We start from the raw sequence: 23,568 nt of genomic DNA, 5'->3' as shown, positions 1-23,568 counted from the left end.
CAAGTTTCCATACACAAATTTTCATATCTGGAACACTTTCAGCTTTTGATATATAAGTATCCTCATGAAAAGAATTCTACCCCTTTCTAGTCCTTTTTACAACCCCCTTAAGTGGATTTTCTGAAAACAAAAGTGTAGTTTTTCTTAATTTTTTAAAAGGACATTGCAAATACCAGTGGCTACGTCTGTAAACTGTTAAATTTTGACATATAGATATACTCATTTAAACTATTCACTCCCCTTTTCACCCCCTTAGCGACAGATTATCCCAAAATCCTCCCTGAGAGAGCTCTTACACTGTTATATGAATGTATCCTCCAAACTGTCATTTCTTTATCCCGAGTAGTTTTGGTTCGGCGAAGATGAATCAGTCAGTCAGGACATGTTGTATGTTACTTTTTTCACTATGACTTTTCCTCTTTCTTTTTATTCAATTTCGTCTGTTGAGCTTTGTTTTCTTTCTTCATTATATGTTCTCCACAGAACATCTCTTTTACATATGTATTATTTACATGGTTAACCCTCCAACACTCGCGCGTAGCCCACTGGTAGTTGCAGTGGGGAGTGGCGACTGAACGTCTTGGAGGTTGTACCTGTGATGAAGTTGAGGGGGCTACGTCTGGCGTCACTATGGCTAACCATCTGACAGTGGTTGGACGAAAACAGTGATGATGATTAAGTTCCACAGGATGACAGTGATGATGCTGAAGAAGATTTTGTAACGGAACAAGTTCTGCACTCCGAGGAAGTATATAACGATTTTAGTGAAAATGGTGACCAGTCTACTTCGGATAGCGAACAAAGTGGTAATGCTGATAGTGAAGTAAATAGTATAACTAATTGTGCATTAACGGTCCGCAAAATCTCAGAAGAAGCTTTAAATAGAAATAAAACGTATTATAAATGAACAATAATTCATTCAAGACTAAAAAAGAACGAAATAAGTAACAATGTATTCAATCAAAACAGAAATAAAATTGCGAGTATTCCCGTAACAAAGCCAACGGCCGTAGCCGTGTTGAAACACAGGATCCCGTGAGATCTCCGAAGTTAAACAACATTGGGCGTGGTCAGGAGTTGGATGGGTTGGCACGCGCTGTTGGTGGGGGGTAAGGGAATGGAGGAGCGGAAAGGAACTGGCCACCCTACCGCAAGTAAATTCAGGCTCAGGAATACCTCTGCGCAGGTTCGGACCTGCCTTCGGGCAGAACAACCCTTACCTTATCCTTACCTTACCCGTAACAAAATTGCGCGCGAGTAACGCAGCGTTAGGTGTATGAGAGGACCATGAGCTCTAACTTCGCTACTGCTGAACTGAAATAAATAAATAAATAAATAAATAAATAAATAAATAAATAAATAAATAAATAAATAAATAAATAAATAAATAAATAAATAAATAAATAAATAAATAAATATTTAATGTTTTCGTCTCTGTTATATTAGGGCGTCCTTTGCGATTCCTCCTCCCCACCCCTCTTTCTTCAAGTGCCCGTTCTTTTATACGTTCCTTTTCATTTTGATAATCATGAGTCCCCATGAGGACTTAACAATATCTCCATGTCAGCAAAGTTCACCATTGATGGTGAATATTTCCTTCAATGTCGGCCCTAATCAAAAAAGCTGTCGAGATATAAGATGTGTAAATTAAATTTTAAGTTTCATTTGCAACGTACCTAAATAAATATGACCGCTTTAAAAAGTAAGTGGTTTCTAAGGTCTTTATATGACATCGAAAGGCTCCTTTTGTTTGTTCTAGTCGGACAAAATCTCGTTTTCCTCACATTAAAAATTTGGAGTGCCTCAAGGATCTGGAGTAGAACTCTCACTATTCTACTCATACAGCATCTTTGTTTTGCTTTTCTTCCTATAATAATATATTTTTCCCGTCAAAATTTAAATCTTATTCTCTCTCTTGTGTTTCAGTTAATATGTGACTGTCATGATGGGGCGAGCACAAAGCCCCATGGAGCTCGGCTAGGACCGTCTCCGCCCTCCCCAGCCCCCCCGCTTCTCCACCAACAGCATGGACCAGGCCGAACGGGACCGCGGGCTCAGACCTCGCGCCTTTGACAAGGTAAGTGACAATAACAATCTGGTTGTCATTTTCAACTAATTATTAAGTTCTTTCTCCGGGGTAGATCATGACCTTCTTTCTGATAGACAGACATCGTCCTTATTTTTGACGAAGTTAGGGCTCTGGACCATTTCATACAGTTAACCGCTGTTTCACTAAAACGATAGCAAATTAACATTACAACAACTGATAGTAGAAGTAGTTACAACATAGTCCAGTAGCACAGCGTCACAGTTGTCAAGGATAGCTGAAATGAGGACGCAAAGAAGTTGTATTTTAAGCGCACGGGGAAAATGAGTACTGAGTAGCGCTTCATTGGCTAGAGTATGCTATAAGGAAAAAATTCACGACTTTTGCGGATATCACGTCTATGATGGTAGGGAAGTATAAGCATGAGGCCCATCTGTTGGGGGGCATACATTTTCAATCAGTCAGTGGAATATATAAACATTTCACAAGAATGCATCCCATGCGTCAGTTTTTACCTTCCTTTTATAAAATGTTCTGTGTTTTGGGTTTCCATATCACGTTGTTCTCCTTACTCCACTCCTGAATCGAAAATACGAATTACGCTCTGTGCGTACGCCAGCTGTCCTTAGTGTGGAACTGAGTAGCACCGCGTGCACTGCTTGTCGATGCGACAGCAAAAGACCGCGAAGTGAGCGAACAATATCACCGTATCAACATTTTGCAACGGAATGGTAACATGAGATACCGCCCACACTGATTCGCAACAAGTCTGGACCCGCCTTTAAGAGTCAATTCCGGAACCGTGGTTACCATTCCAAGCGGGATAGATGGATTTTTGAAGACAAGAGTAATCGATGGCTCGCTACGTTCAAGGTGGCAGTAGAACGAACCCTGCTGCTTAGTTGACCAGATCATTTGTACATGTTTCTTTCTTAGGAGCGCTGTCGATCATTAGCGCCAGTAGCACGACCTATTAGCGATAATGGAAGATCGAAATTGAGTTTCTAGTCCTTCAGGTAATGTCAACACAAAAGACTCTCCTTTAAAAAGCTGATACCTTACTGTGATCAGACGGTTTACGAGCTATCACTACTGTTTACTTATTCCTCGCATTCTGTTAAAAACTCAAATAATTATTGCCACTAAAAGTAAGGAAATGAGTAGTACAAAGTTTTATAATGCCTATCTCTGAATACTGTGCCGTGGTTTACAATCACCACAACCCGTAGGTGTTAGAAAGCGAAACACGTTCACACCATACTGTACAACAGTTGTGCTATGAGATTTGCATATATTTGAGGGGTACGGCCTATTAGAACTCTCTCTATACGGAAGAGCGGGTACCAGACAAATTAGTTTGGATTTTAACGTAGTATCATTTTTAAACAAACTTCAAGGAGAAAGGAATCAACTTAAGGTCCGATAAGAAAGATAAATGTTTGTAGCAAGCACTTTATAGGACGAAATGTTGATGTTGCGAAAGTGCATTCAAAGAAATTAACCTTTCGTGATTAAAATCCCACGATCCGGTCGTGAATCGAACTGACGAACCCAAGGCCAAGACGTTAACTAGTCAATTACGAATTCGAAGCTCTTCTTATTTCTTTATTCGTTTTCAAGTGGTACCTCCCCTTAAAAGAAATGAAAAGGGTCACTTCTAAAATCCCGTTACTTATTTTCTCATTTCATCTTTATGTCAGTTGCAACATACGCGTTATTCTGTGTAGAAGAAGAAGAAGTAGCCACTTTTCCCTCTGCGAAAATCAAATGATCTATATAAATAAAGTTGTAGGAGGTCCGCTGTCTGTAATTTCTTTTGTTTTGCCAATTTTTCAGATATTTATCCCTTTTAGGTCAACTCAAGATCGAATCGGTGGTTTTTACTTTTCGTGTCTGTCTGTTTGTCTGTTCCACCATCACGTCGAAACGGCTGGATAGATCTCAAGAAAACTTCATATTTAGAGTATACTCATCGCGGGGAAGATTTCGATATGCATATCATTTTAAAATCTTTGAATAGACGGGGGTTTATAGGAAAACCAGAACGGTTTTCCTCCATTTTCTCTTATGCTATTGATTTTCTGTAAACTCCGTGGACCGTATGTGAAACGTTTCTTCATTACAATTAACTTTACCGGGCGAGTTGGCCGTGCGCGTAGAGGCGCACGGCTGTGAGCTTGCATCCGGGAGATAGTAGGTTCGAATCCCACTATCGGCAGCCCTGAAAATGGTTTTCCGTGGTTTCCCATTTTCACACCAGGCAAATGCTGGGGCTGTACCTTAATTAAGGCCACGGCCGCTTCCTTCCAACTCCTAGGCCTTTCCTATCCCATCGTCGCCATAAGACCTATCTGTGTCGGCGCGACGTAAAGCCCCTAGCAAAAAAAAAAAAAAAAAAAAACTTTCGTTATGTTCATAATTTACCTTACTATTCACATGGCGGAGAAATTTACTATTTTCTGCGGGTATCATGCTCTGCATTGAGTGACCGACAGACCGACAACGAACGTACAGGTTACCATGGCAACGTCTCTGACTGCTTGCCAGCAGGTTGGTGGTGGTGGTGGTGATTATTGTTTTAAGAGGAAGTACAACTAGGCAACCATCCTCTGTATAACACTAATCAGAGGGAAAAAATGGAAGGGGTCCGACACTTCGAAAAATGAAGGTATCGGCCAAAGGAAGACAAGGGCCACGAAGGGCATTAAAATGAAAGACTCCCTAGCCCTCGCAAACCTAATAGCGTCGGGGTCGGAAAAGAACAAGAGTTTACCAAGAGAGGTCGGATAGGATAGATGAAAGTGAGGAGCCTGGCACACGTAAGTGGAAGCAATGCCAGGACTCAGCTGAGGGCCCCGTGGTCGCCAAACCACGCTCCAAAGTTCAGAGCCCCTGAGGCCCCTTTTAGTCGCCTCTTACGACAGGCAGGGGATACCGTGGGTGTTATTCTACCGCCCCCACCCACAGCGGGATGCCAGCAGGGAAGTAACGTATTGACATTTTCCTCATCATGCTTTTGAATTCGTGGTTGTTCCTTGGGTAGAAGGCAAGAGAGGCGTCAATCGGCCTATCTGCGGGATATTGGCGGAATATCGTTGGAAGTTATAAACGCCCTCGAATAGATTAAGTAATAACACCATTAGCCAGCTTCTTATCTGTTTACCTAAGAATCACTGCGCCTAAATTTCTCCTCTGTTACCGCTTTATTATATCCATAACTCACACCAGCATAATTTATTCAGGGGCATTTGATTTTCCAATACATTCACTTGGTATTTACATATTTGTCGTTATCCGGCTGTCCTCAGTTATAATCCATTTTCTATTAATTTCAACTTTCTTAACTGTATTATTTTCTTCCTTAATTACTACGTATGTACGCGAGTGCTAGAATCTAGTGGATATATTTCCACCAAACTTCATATTTAGAATCCACCTGTCCTTGGGTAGGTTTTAGGGCAAATATTGTTTCTAAATCCCTGAACTGACTGGGGGTTTATACGAAACCGAAACCATGATTTTGCACCCCCACAAAATATATACAACCACACTTAATGGAAATCTACCTGCCTTAATGGAAATTAATTTCTGAACCTTTTTTCTCATGTGCATCGCTTCGATACGAAGATTAATAAGGGAGATATCATTAACGGACCGTTTTTCGGTACAAGTCCCTTTGGACTTAACTCAAGAGCGGGTGCGTGTAAAGCGTATTTCTTAAAACTTGAAAACTACTGAAGATATTCGAACCAAACTTTATGTTTAGCATCCACCTGTCCAAAGGTAGGTTTTAAAGGTCAATAACATTTCATGTTCCCGGAATGGACTGGTGGTTTATAGGGAACCAGAATGGTGATTTTTACTCTTCCACAATATGTACAGTACAAGACCAATCTGACTGGAAATCGACCAAACGTGATGGAATTCCATTTCTAAAACTCTTTTTCATGTGCATTTTTCGTCAGGAGGATTAATAAGGGAGATATCATGAATGGTCAGTTTTGCAGGTTAAGTCCAGCGGACATAGCCCAAAAGGTGTTGTACGTGGAGCAGATTCTTTATCTATCTATATAAATAAAATCGTAACGACTGTGTGCCTCTACATTGACTATTTTGGCGAAATTTTCGCACAGCTACCCGTTTAAGGGATAATAATGACCATCTGCATATTTTTTTGGTTTAGTTTCCTGAAAGTCCTAATTTTTACCCTCCTCGCCCAAAATCCAGATTGCGGCATAATCTGCCAGACGAAAAAGAAAATTGAAATTTGACAAAATTATATGTTTTAGCCTGTAACGGACGGAAAACTTCCAAGATCTTTAAATTTTTCAATTTTATCCCGAAGAATATCGAAATATGGAGGCAAATTTAATGATGGTGCAGACCTTCGGGAAGTTCTATCACATAACGGATTGCACAGTCCCCGTTCAATTTGGAATGATCTACAACCTTTGTCTTATGACTTTTTGTCGTATCTGTATCTCTTTTACGATTGATTTTTCTCTATTAATCGATGTTAAGTAAATTTGGACTTTTCACATGCATAATTCGTATTTTCAATCACTTATAGGAAATATAGAATCATCAAACTCTTCACGAAAATTGGCCCACCCAGTAGCCATATGTGAGCCAAATGCTATGTATGTAGCTGTCACATAATTATCCGAAAAGTAATGCAATGTGAGATAATCTTACAAAAATTTACCCTGTTCAACGTTTCTAACTCAATCTGACAAAAGAATAGATGAGATATCATAGGACCAGCCATTTAGGCCACTAAATCCGGCGTCTTATGATACAATCCTTTTGTCGACATGACGTACGTTTAGCAGCAGTTAATCTGTAAATGAAGGTCTGCAATATTGTAAACATGCATATACTTTCGTATGTCGATTTATATATATTCACTGATGTCGATTTGTAGCGATCGAGAAAGGGTGTGTCTGCTTTTGTAATCAGTACTCCCCACACCGACTTTGACTGGCAGTAGGAATGGGGTCCTTCTCCAACTCCTGTGTAACTGTCATTAGTAAGGAAGGCCTACCATTGTAATGAATAGTTCACTTCTCGATTTGACTTGCAAAAGGCAAGGGAGCACGCAGTTTTGTTTAAAACTCCCCTATCCGATTGTGTTTGGCAGTAGGCAAGGCTGCCCGCAAATATAAACAAATTTCATCATCTAAAATGCGACTGGCATTAGGCATGGTGCCCTGCTATTTTGATGGAAACTCACTAACTTGATGTGACTGGCAGTAAGCTGGCTGGCAGAAGGAAAAGGGACCTGACATTATAATGATAACTGCACAACTCAATTTCGACTGATAGCAGGGTAGTTATAATAGAAACTCCTCAACTGTTATCTGTCTGGAAGTAGGAGAGGGGGCTGCCATTGTAACGAAAACTCCCCAAATCGATTTTGACCGCGCAGTAGGCAATGGGGCCTACAATTATAATGTAAACTGCCGGGCTGAGTGGCTCAGACGGTTAAGGCGCTGGCCTTCTAACCCCAACTTGGCAGGTTCGATCCTGGCTCAGTCCGGTGGTATTTGAAGATGCTCAAATACGACAGCCCCGTGTCGGTAGATTTAGAGGCACGTAAAAGAACTCCTGCGGGACTAAATTCCGGCACCTCGGCGTCTCCGAAGACCTTAAAAAGTAGTTAGTGGGACGTAAAGCAAATAACATTATTATTATAATGTAAACTTCCCAACTTGATTGTGAATGGCAGTAGGCAAGTGAGCCTGCCATTATCATCACAAATCCGTAACAAACACTTTACATTGGAAACAGCGTATGGGGACCTCCCCATGCTGTTTCTTGGATAACGCTAAGAGACATGCAATTTTAAAACAATCTTATTTACTGCATGTACAGTATTTACATGCCTTTGCTGGCAGGACCTAGTGTTTACAGTGCACTATGTCTTCTGGTATAGGCTAGAGCAATTTTGTTACTTTCATAGATCTGTCTCTGTCTTATCCTTGGGTTTGACAACATGAAAGTGACTGAGGTATGAGCGATGCTAGTAATGCCAATCCTTATGCAGCCAGTCCCTGTTATGAATGGTGTGAAAATGTTGCTCATAGGGTCGGTTGGTGTATGCATTTCAGTGGGCTTGGCAGACTTATATGTAATAGCAACTCTGGCTCGGTGAGGAAAGCAACGGGAAACTACCTCACTCCTCATTTCCCTAGTACGCCTCTTCAGTGATGCCTAGGCCATCTATGACAGCTGATGGCAGAGCTGTTGAGGATCCCACCAGCGGAATCGCTGACGGACTGAACATACATACATACATACATACATACATACATACATACATACATACATACATACATACATACATACATACATACATACATACATACATACATACATACATACAGTATTTACCTCGATATTCGAATACAATGTAGAATACCGTAGCGAAGCAGGGGTACATTTGCTAGTCATAAATAAGTCTGTCGGCCATGGCCGGCTGCTAATTTCAAGTGACCGCCAGCCATAAGACGGCTGCTAGGTAACAATACCTTATATCACAGCCTGGAGGGATCCAATCAAGATTTACGTTTCAGACGTAAGCAAACATGTCATTCATCCTGTTAACTGGCACATGACTGGAGCAAGTCCAACGCTTTAAGTATCTCGGCTGTGAGCAAGGACTGTATTCATGCCTCCGTAACAGGGACTTTAATATTAATTTTGAGCCTCCGTTTACTTCGGTGTTCTGCACTCTCTGTGTTACTTTACGGTGCTAAAACCTGGACCCAGACAGAGATGTGGTGCTACCGACACGTGCTCAGAATATCATGGGTTGATAGAGTACTCCAATAGCTAAATAAAGAGGTAGAGGTCATGCACAACATAAACATTGAGAAACTAGAGTACTTTGGCCGTATCATTCGAAATGATAAGTATAGAATCCTCCAGCTCATCTTATAAAACAATAATCAAGAAAGAAAGAAAGAAAGAAAGAAAGAAATGTAGGCTATGGAATATACAAGAATGGTATGGACTCAGTACTCAGTACTCTGTCTTTCAGAATAAGAAGAAGGAGAAGGTCTTAAAATAGACTCCACGTTATTAATTATAAGTTTTCTTTGTTTTCCCACAAGTTTAAAATGATTAACTTACTGAATCACTCATTCTGGAGGAAAAAACAGAAAAGTAGTTTTTCTCCGTTTTTTTTTTTTTTTTTTTTTTTAAATTCTTGCAGTAACCTTAAGGCGAATTCTCTCTATCGTTTGGCCGATAAGTAATTGAGTCACAATAGTGAAGCAATAGCCAAATTGTACTTCCATATTATTCAAGAAAACGAAGCAGTCGCCGATGGGGACGAGATGAGTTGTCTTGTTAATATTGTGAATAGTGTCAATAAAAGTGACTTCACACAGATACGTCTTGTGTGTAGCATATTTTCTGCTGTTGTTGTGAACCTGGATCGGCCAATGGGGGTGAGAAGGGATGATGATGATAACGATGGTTGTTGTTTAAAGGGGCCTAACATCGAGGTCATCGGCCCCTAATGGTACGAAGTGAAATGGCAAACAAAAAGTTAAAATTCATCCACTGACCAAAATAAAAAATGACATGAAGAATGAATGGATGGACATGAACCCCCCCCCCCAAAAAACAGTGGATCCGAGTCAAAAAAGATCAGAAATAATAGTATTACTGACCAAGGGACCACTTATAAAGCACAATCTGGAATCGAGGGTGCTTGATATCTAAAGGGGTCCAAAATCCAGGTCAAAGGCCCCTCAGAATGGTACTTATCGCTAGTAAAGTAGAACCATGGTATTTGTCATGTTGGGGTACTAATAAAAATTAGCGCACACTCACGGTGTTCTACACATGATGGTACTACTCACAGGTATTGTACTTTGTACAGGTAACGCAGACCTATGGTGTTTCTCACACAATGGCGCCACTCCTAGCCAACACAAACCGATGATGTTCCTGACCTAGGTGTACCAGTCACGGGTGCTGGAAACCCACAGGGGAACCAACTCTCTGCTGCTACTAATCACAAACCTAATATAGTGGAACTACTCGCAAGTACAGGCAACCCATGGTGTTCCCCGCGTGATGGTACATATCCAAAGTAGTTTCATGGTTCTAATTCAATCATCTCTTGGTCGCCCCTTTTAGTCGCCTCTCACGACAGGCAGGGGATACCGTGGGTGTATTTTTCGTCTGCGTCCCCCATCCACAGGGAGTAGAGAGAGAGAGAAAAGGGAAGAAGAAAGAAGGGATCCGTCACTTCGAAAAATGAGGTAACGGACGATGAAAGGCAAGGGCCACGAAGGGCGTGAAAATGGAAGACTCCCTAGGCCTCGCATGCTCTACTACCGCCGGGGTCGGAAAAGAACAAGAGTTGACCAAGGGACGTCGGACAGGATAGACGAAAGTATCGTTACTGGCACAAGTAAGTGGAAGCAATGCCAAGACTCAGCTAAGGGTCCCGTGGTCCCCAATCCACACTCCCAAGTTGAGAGCCCCTTGGGCCCCTTGTAGTCGCCTCTTAGCATAGGCAGGGGATACCGCGGATGTATTCTACATGTGCGGCACCCACCCGCAGGGGATGGGTGAGAAGGGGAAGTATATAGTTACAAAATGATGATAGAACACAATGAAGGGGGCAAGACTTGTCGTTATAAAGACACCGATACAAGTTGATATTCAGATTGCAGTAGACTACAGGGCAAGAACAATACCATTAAGTTCAACAGTTTTACAGAGGACGGTGTGTTCAGTTTACAATCTGAAATCCAATCAATCATCAATCTATCAATCACTACTGATCTGCATTTAGGGCAGTTGCCCAGGTAACAGATTCCCTACTTGTTGTTTTCCTAGCCTTTTCTTAAATGATTGCAAAGATATTCGAAATTTATTGAACATCTCCCTTGGTAAGTTATTCCAATACCTAACTCCCCTTCCTATAAACGAATATTTGCCCCAATTTGTCCTCTTTAATTCCATCTTTATCTTCATATTGTGATCTTTGCTACTTTTAAAGACACTCAAACTTATTCGTCTACTGATGTCCTCCCACGCCATCTCTCCGCTGACAGCTCGAAACATACCACTTAGTCGAGCAGCTAGTCTCCTTTCTCCCAAGTCTTTCCAATCCACACTTTTCAACATTTTTTAACGCTACTCTTTTGTCGGAAATCACCCAGAACAAATCGAGCTGCTTCTGTTTTTCTGTTTATTTCTTTTGTAAAATTTTCACAGGGGGGGGGGGAGTGTCGTTCTAAAATCACATTAACCCCCACTAAGCTACGCCCCTGTTGTAGACGTTGATATTATTTTATTCTAAATGCATCATTGGTAGTGAATTTACAAACGGCAGTCTTTCTTAATGAGAACTGTTTGATCTTTACTAGCCAAATGTGACTCACACCACATAAGAAAATAGTGCCAGGTCGATATAGAAGTCTGTTTCGTTCAGACACTTCATTAATATTTTGAATTTTAAAAATCAAACAAAAACCATTATTATAAAGGTGCTTCATAAACGCAGAACAGATCGCCAACATTTAGAGAATCGATGATTTCGAATTATTTACAAAAACGCTTTCCCTAAGAACTTCAATGTTTTGACTTCTCTTGTCATTCCCTTGTCATTTCCTTCTCTTACCCTCCATAACAGAGTCCATTAATCTCCTAGGTAAACTATCCTCCTTCATTCGCCTCCTATGACCACACGACCGAAGCCGATTTAAGCGTACAGCTTCTTCCCTCGAGTTCATTCCTAACTTAGCCTTTATCTCGTCGTTCCGATTACCCTCCTGCCATTGTTCTCACCTGTTTGTACCAGCAGTCATTCTCGCTACTTTCATGTCTGTTACTTCTAGCTTATGAATAAGATATCCCGAGTCCACTCAGATTCATTCCTGTACAGGAAACTTGGTTATAAAACAGACGGATGTAAAGATGGTTTCGCCCGGGAGCTGACCTCCTCCTTACAGAACACAGAACTGCGAGCTTTACTGCACCTTGATTCAATCTCGCTTATTATAGTACCATCCTGGGAGAACACGCATCCTATATACTTGAAATTATCTACCTGTACAGCTTTGTTTCACGAATCTGACATTCAATTCTCTTGGATTTCTTACCTATTGACATCAGTTTAGTCTTCGAAAGGCTAATTTTCATATCATACACATTGCACGTATTTTCAAGTTTTAGACTGCAGGCTTTGGGCACAATCTGCCATCAAAACCAAGTCGTCAGCAAGGCCAGACTGCTTACTGCATTTCCACTTAACTGAATCCCACACCTCAACAGATGTGAACTACGAACAACAAAGGTGAAAGAATACAGCCTGTAAGAACTCTTCTACCATCAGTTCTCACTGCAGCACAATTGTCAACATAAATCCCTTCGATTTATTTTGTTAATCTACCCTTAATCGTTTTGTCCCCCATAGTCTCAAATTACATGACAATTTGAAGTAATACAATTAATACAATTAAACAGAAATATAATAACCGTCATTCATATATCTTGCCACGAAAGAATATTCTTCGGTTTGTTAATGTTCTGTGTAACTCACGTTCTTACACTAACACAGTATTCTTTCACGAGAAAAAACAATACGAGAAATAACAAAAAGAGAAACACACACACACACAAAAGCCAAAACCTTGTACTGCACTTTGTACTTATCTAACATTGCTTTCCGTTTCCATTCGAATATCTATGACTACCTTGACTACCTCCGTGAAAAAAGTATCCACAGTTCTAACCGTTCAGGAAAGCAACTGAATGTTGAAAACATGCTACGGATATGAGCTGTGGGTTTTAGGTAAATAAAATATAATAAAATATGAGAGTATATTCTTTATTTACTGCTAAAAATTACAATCCTTTTCTTAATCACCGTTATCGGGTCGATTAGATTAGCAATTTCCACTACGAGCGCTAATGTGTATTCACTGTGGACAGTTTTCAAAACTCCTCAGGGTATTGAACCAAGGAACACACTACAGAATAAGGTAATTTGGCTAGATTTGAATAAAAAAGTAAACGAGTAAAGAAACACGTGTTTTTCCGGAAGTGCGTTTAGACCGGAAGTGATTTTCGAAATGTGTTTTTCTTTTAGTTCGATATTCAAGACTCACAAGTTGAAATTTTCCCGGGGCCTTTTGCCCTTTACCTTTTCGTAGTCTGTTAAGAAATGTTTCCTCCCAAGTTGTCGCCAAACACTACTTTGCACCTTTCATGACGGATAAGTTCTAAAACATTTCCTGTAAGTTATGCTACAGCTGTGAGCGACAGGATACAACTGAGATTCTCGGTTGACACTTGCCACCTTCCTACCGTTTGTAATCCTACTGATTGCATTGCATACCAGTGCTGTTCCGGAGTGACCATTGGCGGTCATCAGCTTTAATGTGTTCGGCCAGGCACAGTTAAAATTGACCAGGAAAACATGACTGAGAATTGTGACGAAGCATTCACTAAAAATGTGGTTTTCAAGGAGGTACTTCGACATTATCGACATACAGTATGCAGCCTGTGTTCCGGCACGGACAGTTGTATGTAATATAGAAAAACCACTCAGAAACAAAATTTTAAAGAAATAAAAAATAGTAGCGATAAGCCTTTCTTTAAAAAAAGAAATTTATTCACCTGGAACATCGATATAGGAATTATGTTTTTGAAGACTTCCCTCTGGAACGAGGCATTGTATGGAAGTGGAACATGGACGATAACTAGCTCAGAGAGAAAGAGAATAGAAGCTTTGGAAATATGGTGTTACAGAAGAATGGTGAAGGTCAGATGGGTAGATAGAATCACAAATAAAGAGATACTGAATCGAATCAGTGAGAGGATATCGATTTGGCTAAACTTCACCAGAAGAGGAGATAGAACGATAGGACACATCTTAAGACATATAGGACATGTACAGCTGGATTTTTTTTTAGGGAAGTGTAGATGGGAAGAACGGTAGGGATAGACCACGATATGAATATGACAAACAGATTAGTGCAGATGTAGGATGTAGTAGTTATGTAGAAATGAAAAGGTTTGCACAGGATAGGGTGGTATGGAGAGCTGCATCAAACCAGTCTATGGACTGATGACTCAAGCAACACAGAAACGGAATTTGAAATGTAAAATTTTAAAAATGTGGGGAAAAGGTCGGAGGGGGTCAATGACCCTTGCCCTGGGAGGAAAATCCAAATTCCTGCAGATCCTTTCGTAATCACCAACTTAATTTCAGGTTTCAAGATAATTAGCGGAGTCATATATTTCCAGAGTGCGTTGTATTTAGTTTGGGATCGAGTTTTCTGCTGGTCTAAGAAGTAATCGACTCAATTCCACCTTCAGTGAATAAACATTTAACAATATTATTTGAATCTCTCGCGATTCAACCGGTACTGAGGTGAAAGAATTGATCAAAAAGAGATTTTTCTTGGATGGCAACAGCTGGATACTGCTGAAAAAGGCTGCACAGTACTTGTTCAGGTAATTGACATAACTCTAGCAGCACACGTCGTGCTAATTAGCAACTTCATCATAGTGAAGGCCATGTGTGAACCGTGACTACTGCACTGGTGTTACGTGCTGATCACTTCCCTAGTACGCCTCTTCGGTGACGTCCAGGCTGTTGGCGGACCTGAGGAGGATCAAACTAGCCTTCGGGCTGAATTCTGGTATTTCTATATCAGTCGTATCCACAGTAACAAGGAAATGCACTTTGTAATTTTCCGTCATTTCTGAACCCACATCACGACAACATAACTGTAATGAATATCGGTATGTAAACTCGAAGGATGAGGTACTGTAATCCTGGCTATACTTGATTGTATTCACGCTGAGCGAAATGGTAGTTTAGGGGAAGGTCTAATATTTAATTCTCAAATATTTCTGTTGTTCGTAAATACTATATAAATAAAGTTAAATGTAATTAAATTTACTATCATTTATGCCTTGCACAGTTTTACCTTACGGGCTATGATAACGGAGATATTCCTGAATTTCGATTTTTTGTTTGTTGCTGAGTCCATATCCACGCTGAACCACGAGAAAATAGGAGAACAAAATTGAATGAAAATCGGTAAGTAAAGTCAGGGAATAAGGCACTAAAGTCTAGGCTATAAATAATTTTATTTTCGCTGCATGAAATGGTGGTTTAGAGGAGAAGAGCTAAAATTTAATTTTTAAATACCTATGCTATTGGTCCTTTCGAAAATACTACATAACAAAAGTTATGGAGAATACAGTTTCAGATCATTTATGCTGACTATCGTGTTAACTGGCGCTAGTTTTTGTCATGACTGCGTTAAGGTGTAAAACTGCGTGGTCATCGGTCCATATCGACAATGAAAGTTGTGACGATGATTATAAAAAACGAGAAGAAATCATAAAGGAACGATCGCTTGAAGAATAAGAGAAGAGGGAGTGTTGATCATTGTTGTGATGTGATCTGCAAAACAGCCGGCCTGAATGTTGGCGGAAAGTAGCTCCGGAAATGTATGTATTGTAACGAAACGTGTGACGCAAGTGCCGTAACGTCACAACAACTGTGACACGACGATGGGGCAGGTCTGTGGAACACGATGTGAAGTTACCTGGGGTTACAATGTGATGTGGTTTGTCAGCATTTGTTTTAATTGGACCTTTCTTTTTTTGATGATACCGTTAATGGTGCAAGAATTCGCTATGCCACGCAACCAAGAGATGTTTAAGAATGAAGAATGGTACTTCGAGCAGGATGGAGCACCTCCCCACTACCATCGGGATATAGGGGCCTATTTTGACGGCCACCTGCCAAAAAAAAAGTTAGCACGAAGAGGACATCGAATACCCTCCACGCTCACCGGATTCGAACCCCATGGAATTTTTCTGTGGGGGTATATTAAACTCAGTGTTTACATACACCACAAAACCAGCTACAACCAGTGAGTTGACAGCATCCACTGAAAGAGAACGTGCCGAAATACCAATTGAAATAATTAGGAACGTTTTGGATTCAATCAGTCAGCGTTATCAGCTGTGCTTGGACCGCAAAAGCCAACAATTTGAACACTTTCGATAATTGGCTGGTTTCTACATTTGTTCACATTAATTTGATTCTTGAAACTTTTCTGTATTATAATAATTGTTAGTTTTATTGGGACACACTGTATTTGTGGATTGCTGACAACAATGCAACGCTTATTATTGTAGACTTCAGATCAGTCTGTTAAATGCTCAAGGCAAGCATCGCTGTGGAGATGTCGCAAAATAAGAGGAAAGTGTTTACTATTGAGGAAAAGTCACACAATATGGCGATTAGAGAATGGTGTCAGCATCGTGAAGGAATGGTGTGATCACACTGAACATACAGCCTCTTTTCGAAGACAGTTCTTTAAGAATCAAGCGGGCCAGAATATCTGAGCACAAAGATATTGAAGAATCTACTTAAATGGTTTAAGCAGGAACAATCAATCACTACTGATCTGTTGTTCACCTAGTAATGTTCTGATCAGTGGACCTACTCTTCAAGCGAAAGCCAATGAACTCCCTCACAGTCGCACTCCACAAATACTCTACTGTAAATACAGTACGCAATTCAGTTACTTTATTTTTTAAGTTTTAACTTAAATCTCTAAGTGTGCAGCCTAAAACATACAGATACGACATTTTAACCAATAAAACAAAAAGTCCGGTTTGTGCCACTATCGGCTATAACGACCGTTACTTGGCGGTCCCTTCGTTATAACTGTATTTTGAAATGAGGTTCCATCGGAAGTTGTTAGATTAGTGCAGCTCATAGGTCTTCAGAGAAGTCAACGGACACCCCAAGTGTATCTGGAAGGGGTGCAGTTGAGGATTGTGAAGTTTGAATGCAAAATTACTGAAGTGAGTGACAAGTATAGTCTAACTGCACGACGGTAATGCTATGTGCGAACCATCAGAACCCCTAGAATTTATGTTACTCCCCCTACATAAGGGAAGAACGGGCTAGACAACAGTTCCCAATCACAAAGTTAGTTTTCACTATAGCCGATGACTACCTAAACCTACTTATGATTTACAACCGTGTCCGGCTCCATGGCTAAATAGTTAGCGTGCTGGCCTTTGGTCAAAGGGGTCCCGGGTTCGATTCTCGGCAGGGTCGGGAATTTTAACAATAATTGGTTAATTTCGCTGGCACGGGGGCTGGGTGTATGTGTCGTCTTCATCATCATTTCATCTTCATCACGACGCGCAGGTCGCCTACGGGAGACAAATAAAAAGACCTGCACCTGGCGAGCCGAACTTGTCCTCGGACACTCCCGGCACTGAAAGCCATACGCCATTTCATTTACAACCATAGCGACTATTTGCAAGTCACTTCATATATTAAGCCATTTCTTTTAATCATCAGGTGTTGGCTAAGAGGAGTAATAACAATAAGAATAACTGCTGTCGTTCCACGAGTTGATCTTGTGTGTTGTTGGTTTGATGCACGTATCCATACCTTAGTATCCTGTGCTAATCTTTTCATTCCTACGCAACTGCTCCATCCTACATCTGCTCTAATCTGCTTGTCATATTCATACCTTGCTCTACCACCTACACTTCCCTCAAGAACCAACTGAGCACGTCCTGGGTGTATTAAGATGTGTCCTGTCATTCTATCTCTTCTCCTCGTCAAATTTAGCCAAATCGATCTCCTCTCACCAATTCAGTTCAGTACTTTTCATTTGTGATTCGATCTGTCCATCTCACCTTCAGCATTCCTCTGTAACACCACATTTCAAAAGCTGATATCGTCCATGTTTCACTTCCCCACAATGCCACGCTCCACAAACAGCTTTCTGATTCCTACGTCAGTGTTCGAAGTGAGCAAATTCCTTTTCTTCCTTGTGCCATCGTTAGTTACTTTACTATCCACAACAATATCCATCATCATTTCCTGCACTTCATTACTTTTGTTTTGGATTTTCTTATTTTCATTTTATTCGTTCTCCAAGACTCTGTCCATACCATTCAGCAATTTCTCCAAATCTTCTCCAAACTCAGATAAAATAACAATATCATCAGCAAATCGGAGAGTTTTTATTTCCTCTCCTTGGATTGTGATGCCCTTACAAATTCCTCTTTGATTTCTTTTACCGCCTGCTCTATATTGAAAAGGAAGGGGGATAAACTGCAGCGTTGCCTCACTCGCTTCTGGATTGCAACGTTTAAACCTTGTGGTGTTCGGTATTTCTGTGACCTCTTTCGAGCACGGTAGCTATTCACTGCTGTGGTACAATGGCTCCACCTTGCGCATACACCGTGACTTCGACTCAGGCAACATCTACGGACTTGTCTGGACAAAGGCACTACAGTATTAATTCGAGCTGTAACTACTGCGACAGAGCTCGGCTCTGTTACCACTCCCGTTTTCAATAAAGATCGCCTCCTGAACTCGGGCGAGCGCCTAGCCGAGTTGGTGGGCGATCAATAGTGGGCCAAACACTCGCGACGTAAACAAAGCGCAACTTTCTCTCTAACTTGCTCAAAAATACACAACGTCAAGCCGGAGTCACAAAACACATACATGAATGATGACCTCAAACAGTAGCCTCCGGAAGATTTGGGGATCAAGGATTTAACTGTGCCTCTCATTACTCGGCACCCGTGCTGCAAACAAAGTTCAACATGGATCGCGTTACATTACCAGGTTAAATGTTCACCTCAAATAACTCACTGTGTTTAAATAAGGAAATACCTTCATAAACGGGATTCTAAGTAAAGGTTACAGGGGCTGTAGTAAGTATGTATACTTCATTGATTACGAGAAAGCGTATGGAACAAACTGTTTCCACTTCTCGCTGAAATAGGTTGCCCACATCGCATGATACAGCTGTTAAACAATTTATGTAAACATCAAAATGCAGTTATTAGAACTTACAGCCCCTGTACAGAGTGAGACAAAGATGTCTACTGTTGAATGTGTTTGCTGACAAAATCATCAATGAATCTATAATAAAAACCAAGCGTGGGTTGAAAATAGGAGGGAGACTGTTGCAGACCAACAAATTTGCCGATGATCAAGTTATAGTTGCGGGCAGTCGAACGACTTTATCCAAAATGTTGCTAAAGCTGACTGAAAAAGCGAACAAATTTGGTACGAAATGAATATATAATAAAACAAAAGTCCTGATGTTTAGTAGGAACCCACATCCATAGCACGTGGTGACACAGTTCAAGCCTTCAGTGTCACAATGAAATAATGGCACGAATAGCAAGAGCAAAGTAAGGCTTCCCTTCTATGTCAGAAAACACTGTCCCTCATGTTACGTAATGTTGGTCTGTTGCGCTGTATTGTGCTGAGGCCTGGACGTTAACCAAGAGTGATATTAAAAGACTAGAAGCCTTTGAGATGTGGTGTTGGCGTCGGCTGCCACGGATAAGTTCGCTGGAAATGAAGACCTACACTGAAGTATTGTAGGCTACATTCTCCAAGAAAAGAGACGGCTGTTGATCCAGATTAGAAAGAGACAGCTTTCTTGGATGGGACATAGTCTTTGACATAGGGATGTATTGATGGAAGTTTAGGAAGGTAAAATACCAGGGAAACGCCCTCGTGGAAGACCAAGAAAGACATTCAAGATGGCATTTCTTGTGAACTCGGGATGCAGGAGCTATGCAGTGCAAAACATAGACTACTGCACAGGATCGACCTAGCTGGAGAAGAAGACTCATGGCAGGGGCAAACCAATCATTAGACTGAATTACTCAGAGAAGAAGTAAGGATGTAATGAAGAGGGCATGTAAGTCTCTGGTAAGACCCCAACTAGAGTATGGCTCCAGTGTATGGGACCCCACCAGGATTACTTGAATCGGGAACAGGAAAATATCGAAAGAAAAGCAGCTTGATTTGTTCTGGGTGATTTCCGACAAAATAGTAGCATTACGAAAATGTTGCAAAGTTTGTGCTGGGAAGACTTGGGAGAAAGGAGACGAGCTGCTCGCATAAGTGGTATGTTCCCAGCTGTCTGTGCCGAGATGGCGTGGAATGACATTAGTAGACGAAGCCTGAGTGGTGTTTTAAAAGGAGGAACGATTACAATATGAAGATAAAAGTTGGAGTTCAAGAGAACAAATTGGGGAAAAAATTCATTTATTGAAAGAGGAGTTGGGGGAATGGAATAATTTACCAAGGGAGATGTCCAGTAAATTTACAAATTCTTTGCAATTATCTAAGAAAAGACTAGGAAAACAACAGATAGGGAATCTGCCACCTGGACGACTGCCCTGTGTTGATTGTGATTGAATTAGTCCTTAGCCGTTAATGATATCTAGGATCTGTTTACAATTTCAGCAGTCCGCCAAGGGCGTCATAATTGAGCTTGTGATACTGTTCCAGACCTCAATATCTGCTGAGATGACGGTAGTAATCTGTGTTCTTTTAAGGATCTGCGGTAAAACCTTTGTTAAACGAAAATCCAGGGGGTGGGGAGTCACACTTTCGGATGACCAACGTCTAGCATAATAAGTAAATGGGTGGCGTCAAAATACTTCTTCTTAGTCTTCGTGTATCCCGCGATGATTGCACGGCCCGCCTGTTTGTTTGTTTGTTTGTTTGTTTGTTTGTTTGTTTGTTTGCTGATCGCCATTTCTTCCTGTAGAGGCCATCTTCTGACTTGAGGCCTGTCCCTTGCACGTCCTCCCTGAGTTTGTCCACCCTTCGGGTAGCCACGGGGTCAATTTACTTCTGCATCATAGCGGAGAGGTATTTTTATAATCAAATTTTCGTCGCTGCTAATGAAATTTACATACCACCTGCGACGCATTTTGCCCTTAATTGCTATCATTCCCCGTGTGCTTTTTCTTTTTATATGACAATTTGTGTAACGAAACAGTGTCATGTAATAAACTGTGTGACGCATTGTTACCTAGCAACAGTACCTTGAGAGCTTCACAGGCCGTGGATTTGTATGTCATGGCCATCCATCGATACTTCACGCCACAGCCTGCACTGTTGCTAGGTAAATTGTCTGCTCATCCATCAGTGCTTCACATCACGGACTATACGGTTCATGTGTAACATCGTATGGCCATCCATCAATACCTTGCAACACAGCCTGCACGGTTGCTTAGTAACATTGCCTGGCCAGTCATCAATACTTTACACCATGGCTTGCACGGTTGCTAGGTAAAATTGTCTGGCCATCCATCAATACCTTGCAACACATCCTGCACGGTTGATTGGTAACATTGTCTGGCCAGTCTTCAATACTTTACACCATGGCTTGCACGGTTGCTAGGTAACATTGTCTGGCCATCCATCAATACCTTACACCATGGCTTGCACGGTTGCTAGGTAACATTGTCTGGCCATTCATCAATACCTTGCAACACATCCTGCACGGTTGATTGGTAACATTGTCTGGCCAGTCTTCAATACTTTGCGCCACAGTTTGCACGGTTGCTAAATTTCACTTCCGTCACTCGGTTTGTTATACGACACTATTTCGTTACAGAAGTACTCGGATGACTCCCAGATACAAGATATATTTATACGTATGAAAAAACAAGTTTTTTGTTCTTTAATAAGTTATTTACACACGTTTTTTCTTGGAACCTCCTCACTTGCAGAACAAATGGAAGATGAGGATTTTGTTCTCAGTAATTTGTAGAAACAGCAACATTTTTTAATATTGCAATAAAATATGCGTGCATCTGCTGGGATGCTTGATTTGTAATTCTCTGCTCCATTCGGTGAGAATACATAATGTAATAGTTAAACACAGAGGTGTGCGGACTTAACGCATACCGGTAACAGTATGTATGGTATTGTTAACAAAATATGCACCTCTGACTCGTACGCTAGAGAGTGGAGAATATAACTTATACATTTTTGTCAAGGCTTTAAAACAAACAAAAGGGGCATCACAACAAAAATCGTAGGAAGGATTTCTTCACAGCCTGAGTAGCCCCCTCTGTGGATCAATGGCCGATTATCGACCTTCGGAATGCAAGATCGTTGGCTCAAAGCCGACAGACCTAGTCGGATTTTTCAAGGACAGACCTAGTCGGATTTTTCAAGGCCGGAACAATGTCCATTCAAGACTCGTCCATATCGTACGTTGTCGGCATATCATAGAACATCTCTCGTGATATATTTGATGTTTACAAGACAAAATCAATTAAAAATCGGATTTAGAACGACGAGCAAAGATCTAATTTAATCTACCGTCTGGTAGAGGAAAATGGAACTTCGAAATTGACGCTCATGGAATCTAAGAAGCATCAAATTAAATTAAAAACCTGCACACGGCCATTCTATTCCGTGGTTCAGGCGGCAGCTCGCCGACCTCTCACCGTTGGATTCCGTGGTTCAAGTCCTGATCACTCCATGGTATGTGATATTTGTGCTGGACAAAGCGGAGGCGGGGCAGGTTTTTCTCCGGGTATTCCGATTTTCCCTGTCATTATTCTTTCTAGGAACATTCCGCAACATCATTTAATTTCATCTGTCAGTCATCAATCATTACCCCAGAAGAGTGAGACAGGCTTCGGCAGTCGACACAATTCCTGTCCTCGCCACTAGATGGGGGCTTCATTCATTCCATTCCTGACCGAGTCGCATGACTGGAAACAGGTTGTGGTTTTTCATTATTATTATTATTATTATTATTATTATTATTATTATTATTATTATTATTATTACCGTTAAGGCGTCTGACACATTGTTAGCTCGTTCGAGTCCCGTTGATGGAAGTAATGTCACTATGAGACGGGCGGTGTAGGAGAGTTGGTGGTATATAATTTCTAGTAATTAAAGCCCGGATGTTTAGGTTAGAAGGCGAAGTTACTGAAGCGAATAACAAGAACACTCTACCCGGACAACAGTTCTGTGTGATTTGCATAAACATTAGGAGGCCCGTCTATTGGAACCCCCGGAAGTTATGATGCATTACGGAAGGTCCAACATCTCCGCAGTGATCATAATATGGCGTAAGGACGTACGATCCGTCCCGCTACGTGCCTCTCCCATTACCATCATCATCGGTGTCAAATAGGAAGACGTCCTCGATCACTGCCGGCACAAATTGCCATATGCTAAATAAATAATTATTGCCTGAATTAGAAACTTAGGTAATATTTATCCCTCTCGAAAATAAATGTTAAAAATGTCATATTTGTGTCATATTCGAATCAGACTGCTCCCTTCATCGTGCTTCAGTGAACCTGCAATAGAAGCCAAAATACAGAAATAAATATTTCAAATTTTAGCTGGGAATATTTCAGAGATATGTGACTATAAACTTATCAACTTTGATATGACGTTTATTGATCCGACCTCGAGTTACTCCAGATTAATGTTGTTTCAGTGTGCAGACCCCCATCACCTCGAGCCCGCCTGGTGCCCACGGTCAGCCGGCAGGGTACGAGTGCCAAAAGCGTGGCATCAATTTATTTTCCTTTTAACAATCTGCTTTACGTCCCACCGACACAGATCCCTAGTGCCCTTTTCAAAGGACACCGTTTAGAAATGGAATATCCTGCAAAAAATATTTCAAAGATAAGTAAAAATT

At 41.1% G+C, this 23,568-nt stretch overlaps 1 protein-coding gene across 2 annotated transcripts in view; it reads left to right on the top strand.

The window, feature by feature from the left end:
• LOC136884939 (regulator of G-protein signaling 7) overlaps positions 1 to 23,568 on the top strand; it is a 276,905-nt gene that overhangs the window by 75,774 nt on the left and 177,563 nt on the right. For both annotated transcript variants that reach the window (XM_067157264.2, XM_067157265.2), the window contains exon 2: positions 1,927 to 2,077. In XM_067157264.2, coding sequence (XP_067013365.2) covers positions 2,027 to 2,077 — 51 coding nt within the window. In that variant the 5' untranslated portion in view covers positions 1,927 to 2,026. The remainder of the gene's footprint in view (positions 1 to 1,926; positions 2,078 to 23,568) is intronic.

Source organism: Anabrus simplex, chromosome 13 (assembly GCF_040414725.1).
Source record: "Anabrus simplex isolate iqAnaSimp1 chromosome 13, ASM4041472v1, whole genome shotgun sequence".
NCBI classification, from domain to species: Eukaryota; Metazoa; Arthropoda; class Insecta; order Orthoptera; family Tettigoniidae; genus Anabrus; species Anabrus simplex.
This window is presented reverse-complemented; position numbering and strand designations above follow the sequence as displayed.